Raw genomic sequence first — 25,733 nt, 5'->3', positions numbered from 1 at the left:
TCATCAGGCCAGCCGCTTGGCAGGAAATTGTAAGCTGCTGAAGTTTAAGGCAGCCTGGGCTGACCCTAGACTCACACCTACTCTGCTCCAGCTCTGCAAGCTCTATTTCCTGAGACATGAACTAAGATCATCTTCCCAGAGGAGGAGAGCCCCTCCTAGGGCTGCTAGCACCTGTCCTTCCAACTCAAGCAGAAGGTAAGGTATCATTACGCTGTTTGGCAGCTATTAAACCACCAGGACACTTTGATTACCAATAGCTGAGGGAGATACTTGGCCAAAAACTATACCTTTAGTGGCCAAACAATCTCTTTCAAGGCCAAACATGCACAGCCACAACGCTAACTCGTAAGACCTGATTAAGTACCTCTTAGTACAGTCAGTACCTCTTGCTCCCTTCTTTACCTGCCCCTTCGCTCTTTGGTAGGTACCAAAAGAACACTTGGCAGATATCATTCCATGAGACTTATTTAACCATTTCTCTTCCAGAAACCCAGCAGCACCATTTATTCCATTAAGACAAGCACTCAACCGAAACCCTATCATCAACTTACAAAGTTTATCGATGACTCTGAGGATAAAATACAAGCAAGCTGGCAGCCACATAAAGGTTGATGCCCATGTCCAGCAACAAGTATCTGAGGGTGGGACAAGGACAAGGTGGCAGGTTCTCCAACTTAAAGAGAAAATTAATTCTACCAAGTAGCTGCCCCCAACAATAGATATTCTCCAAAATGCCCAGGCCTGCTGTTAATGAATCTGTAGAGAATCCCCTAATTTGGAACAAAACCACATTATCATTACCAGCTGCTCTGACCTTGTAATTGGTCATTACCCACAAACTAATGAGCCTCCCACAGAGTGCACAAAGCATTTGGTGGTTAGTCCAGGGCAGTTCTGACTGGCAGTAGGCAGCCAGATCTGGCCACCTCTTACCTTTTCAGACTTGACTTTCTTTAGCGGGCGACACTCATTCTCCCCTTCCTCTGGCTCCGGTTTAGCTCCCAAAGGATTGAGCGCTGCCCCAGGCTCAATAGCTATACTCCCAAGTGGCTCCACAGCTCCTGTATCCACCCCTGCACTTCCATCATACTGACCAACCCGTCCTCCCAAGGGAACTGGCTGGAGGACCCCAGGATCCTTTTCTGAACAAGTCCCCACTCCTTCGCTTCTCTCCTTCTTGCTCTTAGATGAGCTGTTCTCCTTCTCCTTTTTGGAGCCGGCTACACTGCGGGATGCCTTAGCCGCCTTCTCTGAGCCCTTGGGAGCAATAGCAGCAACCAGGCTTCCTGCATTGGCACCATCTCCTGAGCGTCCCTGCACCTCTTTCTTGCTAGCTGCCCCCTCACTTGGAGTGAACAGGGAAGTCCCTGGAGTGGGTTTGCTAGTGTCTTTGCCACTCTTATTCCTTTTGGATTTTGATTTGCCTTCCTTCCCTTGAGGACCTGGCACTGGGGTCACAAACTTGATGTTGTCTGGTAGTGTGGCCACAGCATTGGGAGCCGGTATCCCCACCTCCTTTGAGCCTGACATTTCCAGTTTCTGCTGGTCCTTTTCCAGATCGGCGTCCAGGTCAATGATGAGATTCCCTACTCCAATGTCCCATTCATCCCCACTGTCGTATGTCTCAACCGGGTTTGCATCCACTCCTTTCCCTCCGGAGGCTCCACTGCTCAAGGACATCTTAGAGTCAACGTCCCACCTCAAGATTCAAGGCTCTTCCTTGCCCCCAGCTTTCCTATTTTCAGCTTCAGCTATGTTCTCAGACCTGCCACATTGGTCAGTACATGCCCAGTGGACAACATCATTGCTGGAAAAAGAAAATTTAAAGAGCTGTTAAAGGAAACAATACAGGCAAGGAGACAGCCTGAAATAAACTCCCACACAAAACAGACTATTCCTAGGGGGCTATCACATCACAATGGACAAGACAAACAGGTTCAATTGTATTTCTAACCAAGTCACATTGGACCAGGGAAAAGTTAATTCCCGCTCCTTCTCCCCAGGGGAGAGTACAGTATTTCCATTTGCCCGGAGAGTCTGTATAAGTCTTAACTACGGGTCCTCTAAAGTTAGTTTCCCATTCCCCAGAGATTAATTCTACTACCACCGCCAGCTGGCAATCCTCCCTCAATCAATACAGGCCCTGGCACATAACAGATTCAAGCTCTAGCACAACTGTACTCATATCCCCTTCCTCCTTGCTTCTTCTTGAATTATCAGAGACCAGAACATGGACTTGCAAAGGCTGTAAAAGCCCTCTATTAACAGAGTCTGTCCCTACTAAAAATAATGAGGATTCCTTGTCATTCTACTGTTTTTGGGGAAAAAAATCTTATTATGGATAAGAGCAAAAGAGAAAAAGCAAGCAGAACTAGAAAAAAATATAACATTAGGATAGAGGCCAAATATTGCAACTAAAGGAGGCAATCATCAGAGAAGACTCAACTACTCAGCTTAATTTCAGTTAAATAAGCCTTATTCAACTCAAGGTTTCAAATTATGTCCAAACAGCATAATGCACTGTAGCCTTTCCCACGTCTCCCTAAAATATCTACGAAGACAAACACACACATAAACACACACACAAAAATTGTACCCTGACTAAACACTACTAAAACCCCTAACAGCAGAGTGTGAAATAACTCTTCACACTTTTTTATAAGATTGGTGGCATGGTGGGGCACCTGGATGGCTCAGCCATTAAGCGACTTTGGCTCAGGCCATGATCCAGGGTCCTGGGATCAAGCCCCACATCAGGCTCCCTGCTCGGCGGGAAGCCTGCTTCTCCCTCTCCCACTCCCCCTGCTTGTGTTCCCTCTCTTGCTGTCTCTGTCAAATAAATAAATAAAATCTTAAAAAAAAAAAAAAGACTGTGGGCATGGTATTGATAAATACCAAGGTCTCACCACATGAAACAGAGATTGGCTAAAAAAGAGCGGGAACAGAACAATTTGTGAGACCTAGAGAGTGTATCATCTAGAAAACCTGGCAGTCAAGAAAAACCATCCAGATACTACTTTATGACAAAGTGAAAGAGTTCTGTTCTTGCTCACTCCCCTGTCCACCATCTTCCTATATCTATTTAGAAAAGAATGCTCATAAGATAAGAGAGCAAAGAGCAAACCAGTAGTGGCACAATGAATCCTATAAAGTGGATGTCCAATAGTAAATGCTACAGATAGGACAGAGACACGACAAATTGTAATTTTTCACCTACTCTCTCAAGACAGTGTCAAAGAACCAGGGTGCAGTTACAAGAGAAGATATCAGAGCTCCTGGGTGGCTCAGTTGGTTAAGCGACTCTCTTTGGCTCAGGTCATGATCCCAGAGTCCTGGATCAGGTCCTGCACCAGGCTCCCCGCTCAGTGGGGAACCTGCTTCTCCCTTTCACTTTAATGCTCTGCCTACTTGTGCTCTCTCGCTGTCAAATAAATGAATATTAAAAAACAAAACAAAACAAACAAAAACAAAAGAAGATATCACCCCAAGACAGCAGAGCTGTCCCAAGTGAATGCTTGCTAGTAACTGGGATTGAAGAGAGAAAGGTGTGCATGTTAATTTGCCATTTAGCTGTAGATCTGAGGAAAAAAAATACATCCTTTACACAAGTAGAGAGCTTAGTACCATTAGGAACAACTATTGCTGGCATTGAGTCTACAGAGATCCTACTTCATAAAAAGAGCAAATCTGTCGGGGGGTGGGGCGGGGGCAGCATGATGTAGGAACGATGAAAAAATGCCACCCACAAGGCAAAGGAAACATTATCCCTGAAGTCAGAGAAATGATACCTCTGAAAATATCTAGAATTTTATTTTATTTATTTTTTTAAAGATTTATTTTATTTATTTGAAAGAGACAGACCAAAAAAAAAAAAAGAAAAGAAAAAAGGAAGAAAGAAAGAGACAGAGAGCGCATGAGTGCAGGGAGTGGGGGAGAAGCCGACTCCCTGCTAAGCAGGGAACCTGAAATAGGGCCCGATCCCAGGACACTGGGATCACGATCTGAGCTGAAGGCAGATGCTTAACTGACTGAGCTACCCAAGTGCCCCAAATATCTAGAATTTTAAAGAAATTTTTGGAATTCTCAATACTACCTAAGAAGACTTGGCTTCCAGTAAATATTAGTATAGCACACCTTTGTTCATTTAAAAAAAATTGTATTTACTACCTACTAGTGCTAGGCTCTAAACTAGGTGCTAGGAATACAGCAGTGAATAAGTGAGTAAGGCAGTGGAAAATGGTACTGGAAATAATTCTATTATGAAGGACAACGAGTATTTCTAGAAAAGGGAATGCCAACTGAATCTGCACTATAGTGCATCATTAAAGCATAGTTCTTTCCAACATCATAATTACCGCTGCAATCTTTGCAACTGTGGCAAGGCTTAGAAGATAACACATTCACATTCACCTAAAACTCAGTCACTTTCCTCCCAAGCTGCCCTATCATCAGTATGTAATTTAACCATTAAAATAACCCTATGTTCGGGGCGCCTGGGTGGCTCAGTGGGTTAAGGCCTCTGCCTTCTGCTCGGGTCGTGATCCCGGGGTCCTGGGATCGAGCCCCGTATTGGGCTCTCTGCTCAGCAGGGAACCTGCTTCCCCCCTTCTCTCTGCCTGCCTCTCTGCCTACTTGTAATCTCTGTCAAATAAATAAAATAAATAAATAAATAAAAATAACCCTATGTTCGTTTAACCTCGGAAAAACAAAACTTGCAAGATTTTCTTCTAAAAAACAAAACAAATGAACACAACCTTCCTCTAGAAAACAGGACTATGATGGAACACAGACTACTGGGGAAAGAATATAAAGTACATAAAAATGACAGTACTCAGAGAGCTTATGACAGTTCTCACTTTACTGTACTGGATGACCTGTCATACAGAGCAAGATAAATGAAGCATGCCAGTAAGGAAAAGACAGCATTAAGAAGAAAACAGGCAGAAATGAAAGGATATGAACTTAAGACAAAAGGATATGAGGATATGACTTTTTTTTTTAAGATTTTATTTATTTATCTGAAAGAAAGAGATCACAAGTAGGCAGAGAGGCAGGCAGAGAGAGAGAGAGAGGAGGAAGCAAGCTCCCTGCTGAGCAGAGAGCCCCAAGCAGGACTCAATCCCAGGACCCTGAGATCATGACCTGAGCCGAAGGCAGAGGCTTAACCCACTGAGCCACCCAGGCGCCCGAGGATATGACATTTTTTAAAAAAGGAAGAAGGAAACAAAAAATGCACTACCTATTAAAATTCACAGAAATATCAAGAAAGCACAGAACTGAAACTGTGGGGAATGATTTAGTAAACTATAAGAAAACTTGAGATATTTTCCTAGAACATGAAGAAAAAGGACAGCAAAAAGAAAATGAGAGAAAATTTGAGAGATATATCACCATTTAATAGCAGTGAAAAAAAAACTGAGGAAACTAAAACAAATGGGAGGTAAGCAACCCATTAAGACATAATAAATGAATAGTATCTTTATCTGAAAAAGATCCTGCATGCAGAATGAAAAGGATTACTACTCTTTCAGCAAAATCCATTTTTTAAAAAAGATTTTATTTATTTATTTGAAAGAGAGAGATATCACAAGTAGGCAGAGAGGCAGGCAGAGAGAGAGGAAGGGAAGCACGCTCCCCAGTGAGCAGAGAACCCGATTTGGGACTCAATCCCAGGACCCTGGAATCATGACCTGAGCTGAAGGCAGAGGCTTTAACCCACTGAGCCACCCAGGTGCCCCAGCAAAATCAATTTAAAAAAACAAACTTACACACATTCTGGCAAAATTCTCTAATTATAAGGACAAAAATTGGGCCAACCTCAGGGTGCTCTACAATAGTAAATGTTAAAAAAGAATGAAAAATCTACAGAATTTGAAGAAAAAAGTTGTTAGTCAAGTCTTACACAAAGTCAAGTTGTTTGTCATGTATAAAAGTAATAGGGGCACCTGGGTAGCTCAGTCAGTTGGTCGTTCAGCTCTTGGTTTTGGCCCTGGTCATAACCTCAGGGTTGTGGAATGGAGCCTGTGTCAGGTGCTCAGTACACAGTCTGTTTGTCCCTCTCCCTCTGCTCCTCCCCTGGCCCCCTGCTCTGTGTGTGCTCTCTTTCTCTCTCTCAAATAAATACTTTAAAAAAGGGGTAACAGATTTTCAGTTATGTAAAACACGTATATATCCGTCTTGTTAAAGAACTATCTAAAGCCCTAAAATCATTTCAGTAGCATGAATGTTAATAATTCTTGTAAACACAAATACCAACTGAATTTTGTAATCTAAAGAGTAAACTGAAGATATTAAATATTATTCCTGAAAAAATCTGAGATAAAATCAATGCCTATGATAATGTAGAACCCAAAGTTCAGCCTTAACACTAGCAAGAAAAGACACTTCCTCAAATTCCTCTTGTCCCAATTCTGTATGTCCTGGCAAATTGTTTTTTTTTTTCCTAGTAAACAAGATATACTGCCATTATTATTTTTTTTTTTAATGTGATTCTTCTCAAAGGGGAGCTGGAGATGAAAATTTGAACGTCTGGTAGTCTGTGCTCATTTCCAGGTTCTACATTTTAAGTGATATTCATTAAACAGAAAGATGTCCAAAACAGTATACTGAAAGATCAAAAAGCCATTTTTCATAAAAGCAAAGGTCTTACAAATACAAAGATTAAGATTTCCTTAGTTTGGAAAGGAGAATACCAAAGGGAGACAGGTTGGTAGGCTTCAAATATCTGGTTGAAATGTGGGAGAGAGAAATTATCCTGTGATGCTGAGCGTAGAAAACAGGACAAGTGAACAGAATTACAGAATGACAGATCTTTTGGGACACCTGGGTGGCTCAGTCCGTTAAGCACCTGCCTTTGGCTCAAATCATGATCCCAGGGTCTTGGGATCAAGTCCCACCACCAGGCTCCGTGGCTCAGCGGGGAGTCTGCTTCTCCCTCTGCCTGTCTCTCCCCCTGCTTGTGCGTGCTCTCTCTCTGACAAATAAATAAAATCTTAAAAAAAAAAAATGACAGATGTTTTAACTTAGGAAGAAATTCAGTAACCTGATATTTCCAACAATAGCCCACAATGCTTAATGAAGCCGTATCTTTATCACTGAAAATAGTGAGCAGAAAAAGCATAATCATCTGTCAAGCAAATAACATTAAGAATTCCTCTATGTGTGGTAGGGGGTAGTCTGGACAGATTTTTCAAATCTACAGTTCTATTAAGGTATCTACCAAAAAGTGCTTTCCTTCCTAGAAAACCACCCAGCATTTCTGGACCAGGATACAAACAAAGAAAACATATCCTGAGGACTGATCTTTAGCAGTCCCAATGTTCTTTTGAGAGTTACTGTCCTATTTTTGAGGGTATTAAGAGTTTTCATAAGTACTACTTTTAACCAGGTGACTTTTCAGAAATCCAGTCTTCCAAACCCCACAGGCTTCACAGTAACTTTGGTGGTATATTCCCAAAGATAAACTGTAAAATTGCCAAGGATTCTTTAATCAGCCTGACTACAGCAGCCAAACCACTTCCCATCTGCTCCCTACAGCTTCCCTGGCTTTAGACTGCTAATAATCAATTCTCTGACAGGTCATTGCAGAGATGTTTAACCCCAGGAGGGAGGGCAACTAACATGCTTGCTGGAAATGAAAAGCACTGACCTCTTGCTTCCATGGCAGAGAAACTGCAGAATCAGGAGAACCAATACCTTAGAGAGACCACAAGGCACTTTCAACTTGAGAGCTTCTGTAAATACTTTCCTCCCTCTTCTCTCCCTCTGCCTAAATGTACTGCACTTCCTCATTTAGGACCACATTTCACCAGACTCTGGAATTACTCTACTTTTATTTGTTCCAGCACCTGATCACCAACAACTCCTCTCTGCACGAATATAGCTAAGGAATTAAGATACGCCATGATAATCATTCCCCATATCCTGTACCTATAACAGCAAAAATTTAAATCCCAGTTTCCTCTCTAGAACCCAATTCCATCTCTCAAACTCCCAGCCCACAGACTAGTTTGCAATCACATAAACAATCACTTGTTTACTTTTTTAAGGCACATGCCAAACATCACACTACTTTCCTATCTCAGGAATGTACAAGAACTTCAAGATGGCTGAGAATAAGAGTCTTCATGTGAGGTCTCCCCCCTGCCCAGAGGACATAAGCAGCGACTGACCCTACTGATGTTCAAACATAGTAAGGACAGTACTTCTCCCTAGAGGACTATAAAGAGTATCTCTTTAAACTGCCAACTACCCACAGATAATCTGATCTAAGAAGCAAATAGTCCAACGCTGTTGTACTGTAAGTTTATCTGTCTACCCCTCTTCTTATGGGTTTTGGATCAATCTTCTTATAGGCTTTATCATGAGTGAGAGACAGCTGTATGTACGTATAATCTGCTTGGGACCATACAAGTCATACATTTATTTTTTTTTTTTTAAGATTTTATTTATTTATTTGACAGAGAGATCACAAGCAGGCAGAGAGGCAGGCAGAGAGAGAGGCAGGCAGAGAGAGAGGAGGAAGCAGGCTCCCCGCTGAGCAGAGAGCCCGATTCGGGGCTCGATCCCAGGACTCTGAGATCATGACCTGAGCCGAAGGCAGCGGCTTAACCCACTGAGCCACCCAGGCGCCCCCAAGTCATACATTTAAACATGAGAGTGATCTGTCTGGCTAGGTAGTTCCCTCCAAAAGCTGTATGGTCAAAAAAAAGAAAAAAAAGAAAAGAAAAAAAAAGAAAGAAAGGAAGAAAGAAAGAAAGAAAGGAAGAAAGAAAGAAAGAAAAAATGCTATACCCAATTTTTTTTTTTTTTAAAGATTTTATTTGTCAGAGAGAGAGGAGAGCGAGCGAGCACAGGCAGACAGAATGGCAGGCAGAGGGAGAAGCAGGCTCCCCGCCAAACAAGGAGCCCGATGTGGGACTCGATCCCAGGACGCTGGGATCATGACCTGAGCCGAAGGCAGCTGCTTAACCAACTGAGCCACCCAGGCGTCCCGCTATACCCAATTTTAAGAAGATAGCATGGTGTAGAAAAAAAGCACTGAACTTAGAATCAAGATATGATTTCTGGGGCACGTGGCTGGCTCAATCAGAAGAACATGCAACTCTCAATCTTGGGGTGAGTTTGCCCCATATTTTTAGAGATTAAAAAAAAAAAAACTTAAAAAAAATGAGTGATTTCTGGGGGCACCTAGTTGGCTCAGCAGTACAGTATGTGACTCTACTTTTTTTTTTTTTAAGATTTATTTATTGGGGCACCTGGGTGGCTCAGTGGGTTAAGCCTCTGCCTTTGGCTCAGGTCATGATCCCAGGATTCTGGGATGGAGCCCTGCATGGGGCTCTCTGCTCAGCAGGGAGTCTGCTTCCCCACCACCCCCTGCCTGCCTCATTGCCTACTTGTGATCTCTCTCTGTCAAATAAATAAATAAAATCTTAAAAAAAAAAAAAAAGATTTATTTATTTATTTGAGAGTGTGTGGAGGTGAGGAGGGGGCCATCTTAAGCAGACTCCACACTGAGTATGGCGCCTGACTTCAGGCTCAATCTCACAATCCTGAGATCATGACCTGAAACCAAGAGTCAAATGCTTAACTACACCACAAAGCACCCCCCCCTTTTTTTAAGGCTGATTTACTGGTGGCTCAGCTGGTTTTAACATGAACTCTTTTTTTTTTTTTTTTAAGATTTTATTTATTTGACAAACAGAGATCACAAGTAGGCAGAGAGGCAGGCAGCAAGAGGAGGAAGCAGGCTCCCCGCCGAGCAGAGAGCCCGATGCGGGGCTCCATCCCAGGACCCTGGGATCATGACCTGAGCTGAAGAAAGAGGCTTTAACCCACAGAGCCACCCAGGTGCCCCCTAACATGAACTCTTGATTTTGGCTCAGGTCATGTGATCTCATGGATCATGAGATCAACCCCCCAGTCAGCTCCATGGTAGTTGGGGAGTCTGCTTGAGATTCTCTCCTTCTGTACCTTCCCTGCAACTCTAAAATAAATCAGTCTTTTGAGAGAGACAGAGAGAGAGAGAGAGAGAGAGAGAGAGGAAGCACAAGCACATGCCGGGGAGGGATGGAGGGAGAGGGAAATCGGAATGTCAAGCAGACTCCCTGCTGAGCAAAGAGCCAGAGGTGGGGCTTGACCTTACCACCCTGACTTAGATCTTGACCTTACCCAAAATCAAGTTGGAAGCTTAACTGACTGAGCCACCCAGACGCTCCCTAGAGCATGCTACTACTCTTGATCTCAGGGTCATGAGTTTGGGCCTCATGTTGAGTGTAGAATTTACATAAAGAAAAAAAAAAAAGAGAGAGAGAGCAAGATGTGATTTCTGGACTCAAATTTTCACTGACCCTAAGCCAAGTTGCTTCATTAAATATTCTCATTTATTAAATGTAGCAAGCATCATTTCATGAATTCTAAGCATATTATAAGCATACAAATTTGAAAAATGTAAGACAACTCAAAAATATAAAATGACCCAAATATTCTTACACTGTTCTAGTGTCTGAACTTAAAGTGTCTGAACTGCTTCACAATTAGATTTTATAGAGTATCACCGTATTTAAAAAAAAAAAAAAGGAAAAATGTTTAAAAATTTTTTTTACAAAATTATAGATAGTACTGATATCAACCTAAGTTCTATGAAAGAAAAATGGCAACCCATTTTTCTTGTTTTTTTTTTTTTTAAAGATTTTATTTATTTATTTGACAGAGAGAGATCACAAGTAGAGAGGCAGGAAGAGAGAGAGAGGGAAGCAGGCTCCCTGCTGAGCAGAGAGCCCGATGCAGGACTTGATCCCAGGACCCTGAGATCATGACCTGAGCCGAAGGCAGCGGCTTAACCCACTGAGCCACCCAGGCGACCCTTGGTTTTTTTTTTTTTTAAGATTTTATTTATTTGACAGAGAGCACAGAATGGTAGAGGGAGAGAGAGAAGCAGGCTCCCCACTGAGCAGGAGGTCCAATGCAGAACTTGATCCCAGGACACTGGGAGCATGACCTGAGCTGAAGGCAGATGCTTAAATGACTGAGCCACCCCAATGCCCTGGCAATCCATTTTTCTTCCATTAACTCAGCGGTCTGAATTTTCTCTTTAGGATACTCCTTAACTTCAGGTGTGGCTCAAAACCCTACACTACAGTGACAAACTCTGTTTTCCTTCAAAAATCCCCTAGGGCGAAGGTACCCATCTCAAAACTCTCTTTTATCACCTGTTCCAATCCACTAGGTTGTTGACTCCACTGATAGGACAGGACTTCAAATCTAAATTGTGTGAGATTCATGGATCTGATGCCCCAGGGAAAGGTCAATAAACAAATGGGAGTTGCTACAAGAAAACCGCATTATACCATCTTCCCTCAATTCCAGAGGCCTTCCTGAAATCAGTTTGTGCTTAGCCAGACCCTGGTGAGGCTAGTACAACATTTAAACCACCCTCAGTGGCTCTGAGCTTTACCCAGCTGGAAGAACTGGCATCTCCCTCTCCACCTGCCACACTTCACAGGAGCTCACTAATCAAGTGAATTTCCACCTAAGGCTCTAACGAGAAACAATCAACTTTCCTTTGGGCCTCTCCCTTAATTTATTACATTAATTACTGTAACAAAGGAACTGTGTCATCTTCTCAAGTACCATAGCTCTAAGCTTATATCTCCAATGGGGGATCAGATAAAGAACAGACTAACAATGCCAATTTGAGAAGACGGATCCAATTCAACAAGGCTCATTTGACCATGTATCACCTAAGGACAGAGGAGTAAAAAGTATAGCATCTCTCCGTCCCTGAGTGTTTTATGCTACATCTCATGAACAGTTTTATGGTCCTCACAGGCTGCTGTTCTCAGACAAAGATTATGAGGCTTGACCTGTTTCATTTCACAGAAGCAACTGACACTTCCACCAGGACAAAGCTATTCAACAGGGCTCAGGCTTAGAGCCTTGGTGTTTGCTGATACTGCTCTGTGCCAGCATACACCTCACAATAGGCTAAACAGCATACCAAATATGTAAATAGTTCAGTCCCAGCTCTACAGGGATTCATTCAGTGGAACCAGTCCACAGAGAACTCTGATCAAGACCTATGGGTAAGTAGGCCAAGAAGCAGAAGGCAAAGATCATCTAAATAATAAAGCTCCACTAATCCCCTTTCCCCTAATAATTGGAGGACTATACAGCTTTTATAATTTAGTTCTACTCCCCAGAAGTAAACTTTCTATGCTAAAGAGAAAGAGGTGCTCGAATTCTCAGGAAAAAAGTGAATAGTGGAGATGGCTAGGAATCAGATCTAAGAAATCAGCCCTCCACACAGAACTGTTGCGTGAAAGCTTTTCTCTATGTCAATCATCGTATCTATAAAATACGTGACAATGTGGGAGAAGTTCATGGGCATGAGGGAAGGAAATAACCCAAGAATTTCTCAGGAAATACAAGGAATTACCTTCACTTTTTATAGACCTCACCTCCCTTCCTAAACTGTACACAAGAGCTACTATGCTTTAGTAACTCTAAAGAGCAAAGAAAAACTCTCTATCAAAAGGTACTATTCACACTGTTAGCCATTAAAAAATGGTGGAATCCACATATACACCCACAAGGCTACCCAATACTTCTTCAATCCTAGCTCATGGCCACACTGTCCTCTGCACCACACTCTTACCTTATTGCCTCATGGCTTTTACCTGAAAGGTATTCCCTGTGCACTTTCTACCTCCCAATGTGTGTGATGACTTGATTAATATTTGTTTCCTCCATTTGAATGCAAGCACCCTGAGGGCAGGGACTATTCCTTTTTGCTCACCACTGTATCTTAATAACAGTGTTTGGTTTACCGTCAGCCCTCAATAAATATTTCGGTCAATAAATGAGGGAGGGATGGACGCCTGGGTGGCACAGCTGGTTGGGCAACCAACTCTTGATTTCAGCTTGGGCTGTGATCTCAGGGTCACGGGACAGAGCCCCACGTTGGGCTCTGCGCTTAGCTCAGAGTCTGCTCGAGATTCTCTCTCCCTCCCTTTGGCCCCTCCCTCTCGTGCTCTAAAGTAAATAAATAAATCTTTAAAAATATATATATGAATAAATGGATGGATAGATGGATGGATGAATGAATGAATGAGGGAGTGAACACTGCTCTCGTCTCAAAAGGCAGAATCATAATGGTGTCTAGGCTGCCCTTTCTCCTCCCTAGTCTTACTTCAATTTCATTTGTGTCTAGTTACAAACTGTCTCAATTACCTGACAGTCTTCAAACTTACTAAAACAGAATATGGATTCCTCTCTCTAGGAGGAGTCTAGGGGAAATGTTAGGAAACAAAACAGTCTCCACATTTCTTTCTTTCTTGTTTTGGAAAGATTTTATTTATTTATTTGACAGAGAGAGAGAGAGGGAGAGAGAGCACAAGCAGTGGAGGTGGGAGAGGGAGAAGCAGGCTTCTGGCTGAGCAGAGAGTCCAAAGCTGGGCTTGATCCCAGGACCCCAGGATCATGACCTGAGCCAAAGACAGACGCTTAACAACTGAGCCACCCAGGCGCCCCTCCACATTTCTTAAAATACCTATGTGCTCCTGAGTATTCTCTTAACCTTCAAATAGTTTTATGCATACACCACGCAGATGCTCCCCGAAACAGGGCTAGTACACAAATCAGGTGTTCTGGACATAACTGACTCCTGAGAACCCTCATGTATACACTTAAATGTATGATAAATTCTATCAGACTTTAATCACTCAGTTTTCACATTTTAAACATCTATAAATCAAAGATGACAGAAGTCAGAAAAATGGTCATGTCTGTGGGGTTGGTGGTTAATGACTAGGAAGAAGCATGAGGGAATCCTGTGGCGCTGGAAATGTTCTATATCTTGAACTGGATGGTGGTTATGTGGGTGTACAAATATGTAAGAATTGAGTTGTACACTTAAGATTAGTGAACTTAATGTACTTTATTACATGCACATTATATCTTTTTTTAAAAAGCAACACGGGGGGCGCCTGGGTGGCTCAGTGGGTTAAGCCGCTGCCTTCGGCTCAGGTCATGATCTCAGGGTCCTGGGATCGAGCCCCGCGTCGGGCTCTCTGCTCAGCAGGGAGCCTGCTTCCTCCTCTCTCTCTGCCTGCCTCTCTGCCTGCTTGTGATCTCTCTCTGTCAAATAAATAAATAAAATCTTAAAAAAAATAAAAATAAAAAAAAAATAAAAAGCAACACGGTAAATACCTATGAACAAAAGAGCTGCATTACTAGATCATGTTCCTGGTCCTAAAGCAGCATTTTATGCAATCATGGTAAGAGGGAATCATGGCATCAATCTTCACAGGCTAAGATATTAAGGCAGAATGATAAGAAGGAAAAGAAAAAAAAAAAGGAAAGGAAGAAGCTAACTAATAAAGCATTATTCTATGTTTGACTATATGGTGAGATTTACAAATCTGTGGAAGAATCTGAAAAAATTAGTGATAAGGATGTAACAAGCCAAAATAAACAAAGTAATTAATGATATTAAATCATGGAAAAAACAAAAATTGTACCAGAAAACTTAACAGCAGTATACTAAATGGCCCAACAGTGAACAATATGTACTTAACACAATAATGAGTACATATTTAACCAAAAATGTGACACAACTATACTAAGACGATTTAGTAAGGGGAGGACAGCGGAAAGCATGTCGTCATTTTGACACAGGAGTAAATCTAAGAAAAAGACTAAGGAGTGCCTGGGTGGCTTAGTGGGTTAAGCCTCTGCCTTTGGCTCAGGCCATGATCTCAGGGTCCTGGATCAAGCCTCATATTGGGCTCTCTGCTCCCCTGGGAGCCTGCTTCCCCCACCCCACCCCCCGCCTCTCTGCCTACTTGTGATCTCTCTCTCCCTATCAAATAAACAAATAAAATCTTAAAATAAAAAAAAAGAAAGACTAAGAAGTATAAAGCTATTACATATAGGGAGTAAGACTTGGTGGTGTCTTACCAAGGTATAAAAAGTAGATTACTGATTTTCATTAAAAGCCATAGTAGTACTTGATTTTCAATATAAAGTTCATGGAAAGACAAAAAAAGAAAAGCCTACATATTAATTTGACAAATAAAACACGTTTTAGAATAATTACATAAAAAGGATATACTCCCTCAAACATCCCTGGATTTCCTTAATAGGTTATCATAAGGGGTACCTCGGTGGCTCATCTGGTTAAGTGTCTGCCTTTGGCTCAGTTCATGATCCCAGGGTCCTGGGATGGAGCCCTGCAATGAGCTCCCTGCTCAGGGGGTAATCTGCTTCCCCCTCTCCCTCTGGCCCTACCCTTGTATTCTCTCTCTCTCACTCTCTCTTAAATAATAAAATCTTTTAAAAAATAGGTTATTGGGGCGCCTGGGTGGCTCTGGGTTAAGCCTCTGCCTTCAGCTCAGGTCACGATCTCAGGGTCCTGGGATCAAGCCCCACATTTGGCTCTCCCCTTCTCTCTGCCCCTGACCCCCACTCAATGCTCCCTCTCTCTCACCATCTCTCAAATAAATCAATAAAATCTTTTTAAAAAAATCTTAGGGGCGCCTGGGTGGCTCAGTGGGTTAAAGCCTCTGCCTTTGAATCAGGTCATGGTCCCAGGGTCCTGGGATCAAGCCCCACATCAGGCTCTCTGCTTAGCAGGGAGCCTGCTTCCCCCTCTCTCTCTGCCTGCCTCTCTGCCTACTTGTGATCTCTCTCTCTCTGTCAAATAAATAAAATAAAATAAATCTTATGGGAGATGGAAGGACAGCAGAAATGAGGTAGGTAAGGCTATAAAAGGGCAACGTGAGGGATCTTTGTAGTGATAAAACTGCTTTGTATCTTGACTATGGTGGTAATAAAACGGCAAAGAACTAAATATATACACTCAAATGGGTACAAGTAAAACTGAAGAAATCTGAACAAAATGGATAGATTTTATCAACGTCAATATCTGGTTGTGATACTGTATGGTAGTTTTGCAAGATATGACTATTGGAGGAACCTGGGTAAAGGCTACAAGGGATCTCTGTATTATTCTTGTAACTGCATGAGACTCTACAATTATCTCAAATTTGAAAGTTTTGAAAATCATTGAAACAAGGGCATCTAGGTAGCTCAGTCAATTAAATGTCTGACTTGATTTTGGCTCAGGTCACGATCTCACGGTAGTGGCATGGAGCCCCACACTGGGTTCCGTGCTCAGTGGGGAGTTGGCTAGAGATTCTCTTTTCTCCCAGTTCCTATGCCCCTCCCAGAAGGGAGCTCAACTCAGGGCTTGAACTCACAACCCTGAGATCAAGACCTGAGCTGAGATCAAGAGTCAGGCACTTAATCAAGTGAGTCACAGCAAGCACCCCAATAATATTCTCTGTCTTTAAAAGATGAATTTTTTGGACAGGTCTTCATTAAAGCCTTTACCTCCTTTGGTCACTGGCTCTGGTATGTGTTTCTTGGGGATCAACAGAACACACAGTTATCCCAAATATAAACAAACCTTGGTTTTACAGAGGGATGTTTATTTTTATCTCTATTTAATTCTGATTCTCTTCCTAATGTTGCTCACCATTTCCTTGGCAGCACACTGAGCTAATTTTTCTAGGAATAGGCTTACCAAGATTCCTAGTCTTTGGGGGCTTACAAGGGTTAGCTACAATTTACTCACCCTAAGAAAGTGGTTTGGACTTTCTAACTTTTTTAAAGATTTTTTATAATTTATTTGACAGAGAGAGATCACAAGTAGGCAGAGAGGCAGGCAGAGAGAGAGGGGGAAACAGGCTCCCTGCTGAGCAGAGAGCCCGTTGTGGGCCTTGATCCCAGGATCCTGAGATCATGACCTGATTCAAAGGCAGAGGCTTAACCCACTGAGCCACCCAGGTACCCTTTCTACCTCTTTTTAAATGTAACACTTGTCCACATTTAAGCTCATCTATTTTTCATCTCTCCCCACCTCCAACAGCCATGAGATTCCTGAAGTTTATAATCTAAATGATTCAGGAACTTAACTACCTGAAAAAGCTTCTGTAAAACATTTATTAAAAGGTCAAATAAGATGAGTGTTTTTACTTAAGCTCTTCTACCTAGAACAACTTATGAGGATGGTTCCTGGACATAATATTATGAGGAACCAGCATAGTACAATGCACAAAAAGCCAAAACAAAACAAGGGAAGCGGCAGAAAACCTCAATCCTATCCTTTACTCTCTTAGATGCGTAACAATTTCAGGCAAGTCACTGCACTTGTTTGAGCTACAGCTGCTTCACCTGTAAAAACATGAGATAATTAATATACTCTATACAGTATAATACTCTCAGTAGAAACTGGGGTAGCCCCCCAACATTAAACTCATTGATATTCCTAAGGAAGATGAATATTTACTTGAAATAGAACAATAAAAAGACTGTGAATAGCCTCAACAGACACAAAGCTCAGTTTTCAATTTGAGTTTTAGAACTGCAGAGAAGGAACTATGGGCTGCCAGAAAGTCTGTTTGCTAATATACAACAAAACATTTTCTCCCCTTCCATGAGTAAAGTTTTTATTTTTTATTTATTTATTTTTTTTAAATTTATTTGTCATAGAGAGAGAAGCGAGAGCGAGCACAGGCAGACAGAGTGGCAGGCAGAGGCAGAGGGACAAGCAGGCTCCCTGCCAAGCAAGGAGCCCGATGTGGGACTCGATCCCAGGACGCTGGGATCATGACCTGAGCCGAAGGCAGCTGCTTAACCAACTGAGCCACCCAGGCGTCCCCCATGAGTAAAGTTTTTAAATAGCCTTGGCCTGACTTTTACAAAAGTCTCTCAAAGTAAACAATGTCCACTGGTGACAACTTTTAATGATGGTGGTGGTGGTGACACACAACTATTAATGATTTGTCATATGTGACTTGTTATGTAAACTAACCTATCACCTTAGCCCCAGTAAGTTACATGAACAGTACCAAGTCAACTCAATCTTTACTTTGTATTTTTATCAATTTCCAATACAGTTTTTTGTCTCTCCATCTCCAGACACTTCTTATGGAGAGAATCACATCTGAAATCTACACCAGTCCATTAGCGTAGTGATCATGCCACTCACAACTTTAAGTAACAGACTTTCACTAAGAGATTTACAGTTTACCCTTGAATTCCTTCTAAAATCTTGGGTGGAGGTACTTGATCTAATCAAATTTAATGATGTGGGAGAAAAATGTGTTGGAAATACTAAATAAATGTTAATATTTCTGGGATAATTCCTGGGACTTCTTTATATTTTTCTGTACTTTTTGTGCTTTGAAAAAGATTAATTCATGTTCTAACCAGGAAAAAAAAAAAAAAAAAGTTAAGCATCTATCATCATTTGACCTAGAAACTTTAATCTGCTTAGGAAGAGGGGAAAAACAGAAGTGGAAATTCTCTGATGATTTCATTCCTAAATGGATCCTTCACACCATGATCAAGTAGTCTTACCAATTTTCTAGCTGCCTTTCCATTTCTAACACGTCCCCTTAAAAAAATAAAAACAAACATGAAATTCTGACCATCACCTGTACAAAAAGGCTTATCGAATTTCGTTTTTTTCTTTAACCTAATTTCTAGGTGGCACTCACCCATCATCACTCTGTGGGCTTCTTTGTCCTTGAATGAAAATATCTGTATTTTAAAGATAGCTTTCTTTTCTCCACAGCCTCTAAGACTATGCCAAATAACTATCTGTTTTGTACAGTCCTTTTGATCCCTAGCTTTCTTTTAACATGGATTTCTAATACAATGATTTTTTAAAAATTTTTTTTAGATTTTATTTATTTATTTGACAGACAGAGATCACAAGCAGGCAGAGAGGCAGGCAGAGAGAGAGGGGGCGGAAAGAAGGCTTCCTGCCGAGCAGAGAGCCCGATGCAGGGCTTGATCCCAGGACCCGGGGATCATGACCTGAGCCGAAGGCAGAGGCTTTAACCCACTGAGCCACCCAAGCACCCCTAATACAATGATTTTTAAGCCTTTAAGTTTGCAGTGGGTTATTTGCTTTCTAAAATCCTTCTACTTTTCCTAATGTACATACTTGATCATAGCTCCATTTCTTAAAAGTGAATCCCCATCTGAAAGATTTTGTTCTTCCTCTCCCTGAAGAATGCTACCTTAGTCAATATATGATTACTATTTTTTGAGAGGTTGAGAATCAGATAAGATGATTTAAATTTTTGACCCAGTAAGATGCATGCACAGAGCCCATCACAGAAGTGGTGGTTGGTACACCATGGCTAGGACAGTAATTCTTGAGGCTTTCTGGTTGGCTGGGAGGAAAAAAGCCAAGATATGATTACTATTAAGTAGTGCTGACCTACAGAAATTTTATCAATAGTGAAATGCAGTTTCTTTCTTTGCTTTGTAGGTTCTAAAACTGCCAACTGAAGAAGCAGTTTGTTTTGCTCAAAACCGTACCTTCATATTTGTTCCCAATGAAGTATTTAGCCAATCCATGTATAAATAAACTGCATATTATTATTATCTGGCCTATTTTTCAGCTTCCTTTTTTTTTTTCCTAAAGATTTTATTTATTTATTTGACAGAGATCACAAGTGGGCAGAGAGGCAGGCAGAGAGAGAGGGAGGAGGAAGTAGGCTCCCCGCTGAGCAGAGAGCCCAATGAGAGCCCAGGACCCTGAGATCATGACCTGAGCCGAAGGCAGAGGCTTTAGCCCACTCAGCCACCCAGGCGCCCCTATTTTTCAGCTTCCTTAATCTCCTTTAACAGCTCCAACTCAGTCATATTATTTTGATTAAGAATGCGATATTGTTATTTAAACAAGGGTCTCAATCCTTATAAAAATGTAATACCTTGCTGTCTCTATCATCCCTATCAGGTGCATAGTCTACAAGCACCACATTTCAAGGATTAGTCTCCTTCCATCAAGCACCCGAGATGTGAATTAAATTATTATAGGATTATTTTGCCTACCAAGAAAGAAGGAAAAAAGTTCATAGAAGAGGACAGAAATGGCACTAATCATGTTTACGTCAGTGACACTTTTAAGTAAACCTAAAACTTAAGTAAACCTCAGATCACATATTCAGGTACAACGTATATCTGTTGCTGGAAGAAAATGTCACTTCACCATTATGTCACCTACCCCAATGTGACCTTGTTAAAACTGAATTCCTTTCAAAAAAAAAAAAAAAACAAAACAAACAAACAAAAAAAACTGAATTCCTTTCTTATATAAAGGCTCAAGAAAAAGAATATTGCCAAACACTGCCCTACACTTTTCTCTTTGTCAAATAGTGTTATGGAACTCATCTGAAATCCACATTGCCAAGATTTCCAGCTCCTCTAGGACGGGAAGGGCCAACTAATACAAACCACAGAAACATTACTACTGAAAAAACAGTTTTCACTAGCAAACTAAGCTATGTCAAAGCATTTTTACTAATAAAGCAATACACCTTGGTCAATTAAACGGAGATCCTTTCAAACCACTAAAATAAAAAAACAACATATGCTTAAATTAACAGCTGCTGGCCTTAAAAGTTCACAATATCAGTAATGTATGACTGTACCAGTTAAGCACATGTAGTGAGAACCTGACTTCAAGTTTGATATATGGCAAATTTAGAGAAAAGCCATGTGAAATCTGCTTGGAAGCCCACCTAACATTACAATCATCTGCCTAAATAAAACAAATTCTTCTTAGCATGGACCTGAGTTCATTAAGAACCTTTATTCTAGGGAAGCCTGGGTGGCTCAGTTGGTTAGTGTCTGCCTTTGGCTTGGGTGGTGATCCCAGGGTCCTGGGATGGAGCCCCATGTGGGGCTCCTTGCTCAGTGGGAAGCCTGCTTCTCCCTCCTCCTTTGCTCCTCCCGCCCCCACTTGTGTTCCTTCTCTATCTCTGCCAAATAAATAAAATCTTAAAAAAAAAAAAAAAAAAAAGCGGGGCGCCTGGGTGGCTCAGTGGGTTAAGCCGCTGCCTTCGGCTCAGGTCATGATCCCAGGTCCTGGGTTCGAGCCCCACATCGGGCTTTCTGCTCAGCAGGGAGCCTGCTTCCTCCTCTCTCTCTGCCTGCCTCTCTGCCTACTTGTGATTTCTCTCTGTCAAATAAATAAAATCTTAAAAAAAAAAATTAAAAAAAAAAAAAAAGAATCTTTATTCTAGAATTGAAGACTTTTTTTTTTTTTTTTTAAGATTTTGTTCTTAAGCCACCTGAGATCATGAGTCCCAAGCTCCACGGACCGAGCCAGCCAGGTGCCCCTAAGAACGTTTATTACAGGGACACCTGGGTGGCTCAGTCATTAAGCATCTGCTTTGGCTCAGGTCATCCCAGGGTCCTGGGATAGAGTCTCACATCGGGCTCCCTGCTCAGCAGGAAGCCTGCTTCTCCCTCTCTGACTCCCCCTGCTTGTGTGTTCCCTCTTGCTGTATCTCTGTCAAATAAATAAGATCTTAAAGAAAGAAAGAAAGAAAGAAAGAAAGAGAAACTTTATTATAAAATTACATATCAAAAACAGCATATTTTTATGGAATGGCAAATAGGTCTCCTTATGCACCGCAAATGCACAAGTTGATGTATAAGTAACTAAAAATAGTGTTCAGGTACTACCTACCTCAGCTACCCTGAAGAACATAACGTACAACCAGCTGAGAGCTTGATGTCCACAAGCTGCATTCTATATAACCCAAGGACAGAATTAAGACATGCCATCTTTTGTATATTAGGTAGGAATTTTAGCTTCCAGCCAATTACCAAAGTGGCAGTCTGGCCTAAGGGATTTCTGTTTCCTATCAGCTTCATGTAAGCAAAAAAGGAATGAGGACCAGGAAAAATAATGAAGAAATAGAGGGGTAAGGAAAGGGCAAGCAAGGAAATTGTAAGAAAATTTAAAATACACAAGTCGAGCAAGAGAGCATCCAAACACATGAGACATCTTCATCCTCAGGCTAATGCATTAGGTACTGAGACTTCCAGAACACAGCTAGCTATGTGTAAAATACCAGAAACCTGAAAATTCAATTTTTAAGCTGGGAGCAGAGTGCATACTCCTTCAAAGCTTATTTTTAAAGAGCTACCCCAAAATTGGTGAGGCCTCACCACGAAGGTCATATTGAACATTTCCCCTTGAGTCACGAGACAACTCAGGGGCCTACCTCACCCTTTACTCTAGGTATCCAAGACCCAATAACAGAAGAGTAAATCCCACCCCTCAGGGAACTGGCTATAGGGCCTCCAGTTCTACCCCTGGTGTCTTCCAGACATGACTGACTGCAATTTTCACCATGATTAACTTCCAGGAATGCCAACCAGAGGAGCAGCCAGGAGAAAAGAACATAAGGAGTAGCTGTTTCCCCCTCTATGTCAGCTGGACTCTTTGGAACAACTGCAGACACTGCCTCTTTCTCTCTGCTAGGCAGCATTCAATAACCTCAGCAAAGTGCCTAACAACCAGTAACACGCTTCTCAAGTATGCCAACTCTGTCTTATTTTTTTTTTTAAGATTTATTTGAGACAGACAGTCACAGCAGGATGAGGAGTGAGGGGAGGAGAGAATCTGAAGCAGGCTCTAAGCTCAGCCTAAGACCCAACATGGGGCTCAATCTCATGACTCTGAGATCAGACCTGAGCCTAAACCAAGAGTCGGATGCTTAAACTACTGCACCACCCAGGTGCCCTGACCATCTTATTTAAAGCTACAGCCTTCCCATCTCTCTCACCTATACCTCCTCCACACACCTAATCCCCCTTACAATGTTCTACTTTTCTCACACCATTTATTGGCCTCACAATAATACGTAATTATTCATTATGCTTATTTTTATGTCCTTCTGTTTAAAGATAAGATTCATGAGGTTGGAGGATTTTTTTTCATTTTTTTGTTTGTTTGGTTGTTTTTGGTCTATTTTGTTCACTGATAGATTTTAAGCAGCTAGACTAGGGCCTCACAAATAACAGGAATGCAATAAATATTTATAGAATGAAAGAAGTAAATAAGAAAAACTAAAAAGACCTCCCAGAGGTCAACAATACCCAGAGGGCCCAACAGTGCCTATATTCCTCTAACAGAACCAGTCTGGTTCCCATGTCTGACCTACACTGCCTCCACCTTCCATGTACTACTCCTCTCTCTCCCCAAAATCTTCCATCAGCTAGGATATATGGTACCACAGTACTGCTGCAAGCAGTAAAAGCAACAAATGCTTGTCCTTGATTCTGGAGGATTTTTGAACGCTTTTATAGTCCTAGGTTATTCAGTTTGGGATAAAATGTGTTGAATGGAAATTACCTTAACATAAAAGGAGGCCTGAAGGGGTGCCTGGGTGGCTCAGTGGGTTGAGCCTCTGCCTTTGGCTCCGGTCATGATCTCAGGGTCCTGGGATTGAGGCCCACATAGTGCTCTCTGCTCAGCAGGAAGCCTGCTTCCCCCCCTCTACCTCTGCCTGCTGCTCTGCCTACTTGTGATCTCTCTGTCAAATAAATAAATAAAATCTTTAAAAAAAAAGAGGCCTGAAAAAGAATTACAAGTTTCTGTTTTCAAAAATCAAATTCCAATTCAATTCAGCAAGTATTAATTAAGCATAAAGTAATATTTAAGGCATTGGCCGAGAAGCCATGAGGAACAGAGGAGACAGAGATGTCTCACAGGCAGTTCAAAATGAGGGAGGAAAAAAATATATTCTCAAATAATTAATGAAAGACAACTTGGGAGAAAGTGCTATAATAGAGCAAAGAGAGATACAGAGGAAGATGAAATCAATTTTGGAGATAGCTGGGTGGGAAGAAAAGGGTTAAGAAAGGCTTTGGGAAGGAGATGAAATTTTTTGCTAGGTTGAAGGGTCAGATTTGGAGATGAATGCTTTGGAGCAGGGAGGGCCATTCCAACAGAAAAGAAAAGAAAAAAAAAAAGGTGTTGAGAATGAAAAATGTAGGATAAGCTGAAGAAAGGGCTGCAAAAAGAGAGAAAGAAATGAAATGGGGGCTGAGGAGGGCCGAGGTTGGTCAGATTATAGAGGATGTTGAGCGCTGGCCTATGCAGGGAATAAGGAGCCCTTTAAGGTCTTTCAGCAAGAAGTGAAATGATAAGAACTATATTTTTAAAAATCTATACTGGGGGACACCTGGTTGGCTTCGCCGGCAGAGTATGCAACTGTTGATCTGTGGGTTGTTAGAGCCCCACATTGGATATAGAGATTACTTTAAAAAAAATCTTAAGGGGCACCTGGGTGGCTCAGTTGGTTAAACGTCAACTCGTGATTTTGGCTTAGGTCATGATCTCGGGTCGTGAGATCTCGAGCCTGGCATTGAGCTCTGTGCTGCGCGTGAAGCCTGCTTAGGATTCTCTCTCTACCTCTCCCTTTGCCGCCCCACTCCCACCCTCTAGCATGAATGCTTGCTCACTCTTTCTAAAAAAAAAAAAAAAAAAATCAAACCAAACTTCAGAATCTGTCACTGAAATTTAGAAGGTACATTCTTGAACATCCACTTCTGCTCACATAAATGAAAGTTCATCCTAACAAAACCTAAAGTGTCCACCTAGAAGTATTGCTAGAAACATTGCTGGTAATATGCCAAAAGCCCACTAGCTGTACTTTATACACAGAATAGAGCAGACACTGCTGCATTCCCCAACAAATACTCAACTACAGCCTAAGAAACTACAGATACAAGTATGCAATATGGTACCAAGCACGCAATGTGACCTAATTGCCAGGATCTGGATTTCATTCATGGTATGGTTTGATTTCCAAAGGTTGCATGGCATCTACTCTGGCCACTTTCCAATTCAATACCCTATGCATCACTTGACACCTAAAAAAAACAAAACAAAAACCCATCTATAAAAACTACTTGTCACAGACTTGTACCCCTGGGGCAAATAATGCATTGTATGTTAATAAAAATAATTTAAAAATAAAAAATAAAAATAAAAACTACTTGTATTTCTTTTTTTTTTTTAAGATTTTATTTATTTATTTTACAGATAGAGATCACAAGTAGGCAGAGAGGCAGGCAGAGAGAGAGGAGGAAGCAGGCTCCCTGCTGAGCAGAGAGCCCGATGTGGGGCTCGATCCTAGGACCCTGGGATCATGACCTGAGCTGAAGGCAGAGGCTTAACCCACTGAGCCACCCAGGCGCCCCACTACTTGTATTTCTAATGTAAATCTTTCTAAAATGTTATATTCAAGTAGAGCACTTCTCAAACTAACCTTTAGATTACCCCAAAATTAGTAATATGCTGAAGATGGCTGGAAACAAAAGCTCAGGACTTTTTAGGAGTCCAAAATAAACAATAGTTCCATCCACCAGATTTTTCTATTACAGACTGATGGATGTTTTAAATGGAAATTTATCCTGAGTGGCTCAGTCGGTTAAGGGTCTGCCTCCAGCTCAGGTCATGATCCCAAGGTCCTGGGATGGAGTCCCATATCAGGCTCCTTGCTCTGCAGGGAGCCTGCTTCTCCCTCTGCCTGCCATTTCCCCTGCTTGTGCACTCCTTCTCTCTCTGACAAATAAATAAATAAATCTTTTTTAAAAAATAAAGAAATAAATGCAAATTTTAAAACAGTGAATGCTTCTTCCAATGTTCAAAGGTAGATTAAACATGTGATTTTTGCTATATTAACAAAGAAAGAAAAAAAGACTAAAAGACCACCATCTTAACACTCAATAAATAGCGGCTACTGGAAGTCCCCCACTCCAAGAATTAACTAGGAAATGCTGATAAAAATCCTAACTTGAGGGCACCTGGGTGGCTCAGTGGATTAAAGCCTCTGTCTTTGGCTCAGGTCATG

At 41.6% G+C, this 25,733-nt stretch overlaps 1 protein-coding gene across 4 annotated transcripts in view; it reads right to left on the bottom strand.

The window, feature by feature from the left end:
• The window catches only part of ZNF609 (zinc finger protein 609), a 228,594-nt gene that overhangs the window by 195,958 nt on the left and 6,903 nt on the right, over positions 1 to 25,733 (bottom strand). For 2 of the 4 annotated variants that reach the window (XM_047735783.1, XM_047735784.1), the window contains exon 2: positions 934 to 1,807. The exons of 1 other annotated variant lie outside the window; for it this stretch is intronic. In XM_047735783.1, the coding sequence (XP_047591739.1) occupies positions 934 to 1,680 (747 nt within the window). In that variant the 5' untranslated portion in view covers positions 1,681 to 1,807. The remainder of the gene's footprint in view (positions 1 to 933; positions 1,808 to 25,733) is intronic. One more of the 4 variants, XM_047735785.1, reaches the window with a different exon arrangement.

The sequence above is a fragment of the Lutra lutra genome, chromosome 7 (assembly GCF_902655055.1).
Source record: "Lutra lutra chromosome 7, mLutLut1.2, whole genome shotgun sequence".
In the NCBI taxonomy this organism is placed as follows: domain Eukaryota; kingdom Metazoa; phylum Chordata; class Mammalia; order Carnivora; family Mustelidae; genus Lutra; species Lutra lutra.
Note: the sequence above shows the minus strand (reverse complement) of the source record. Positions and strands in the feature narration are given on the sequence as shown.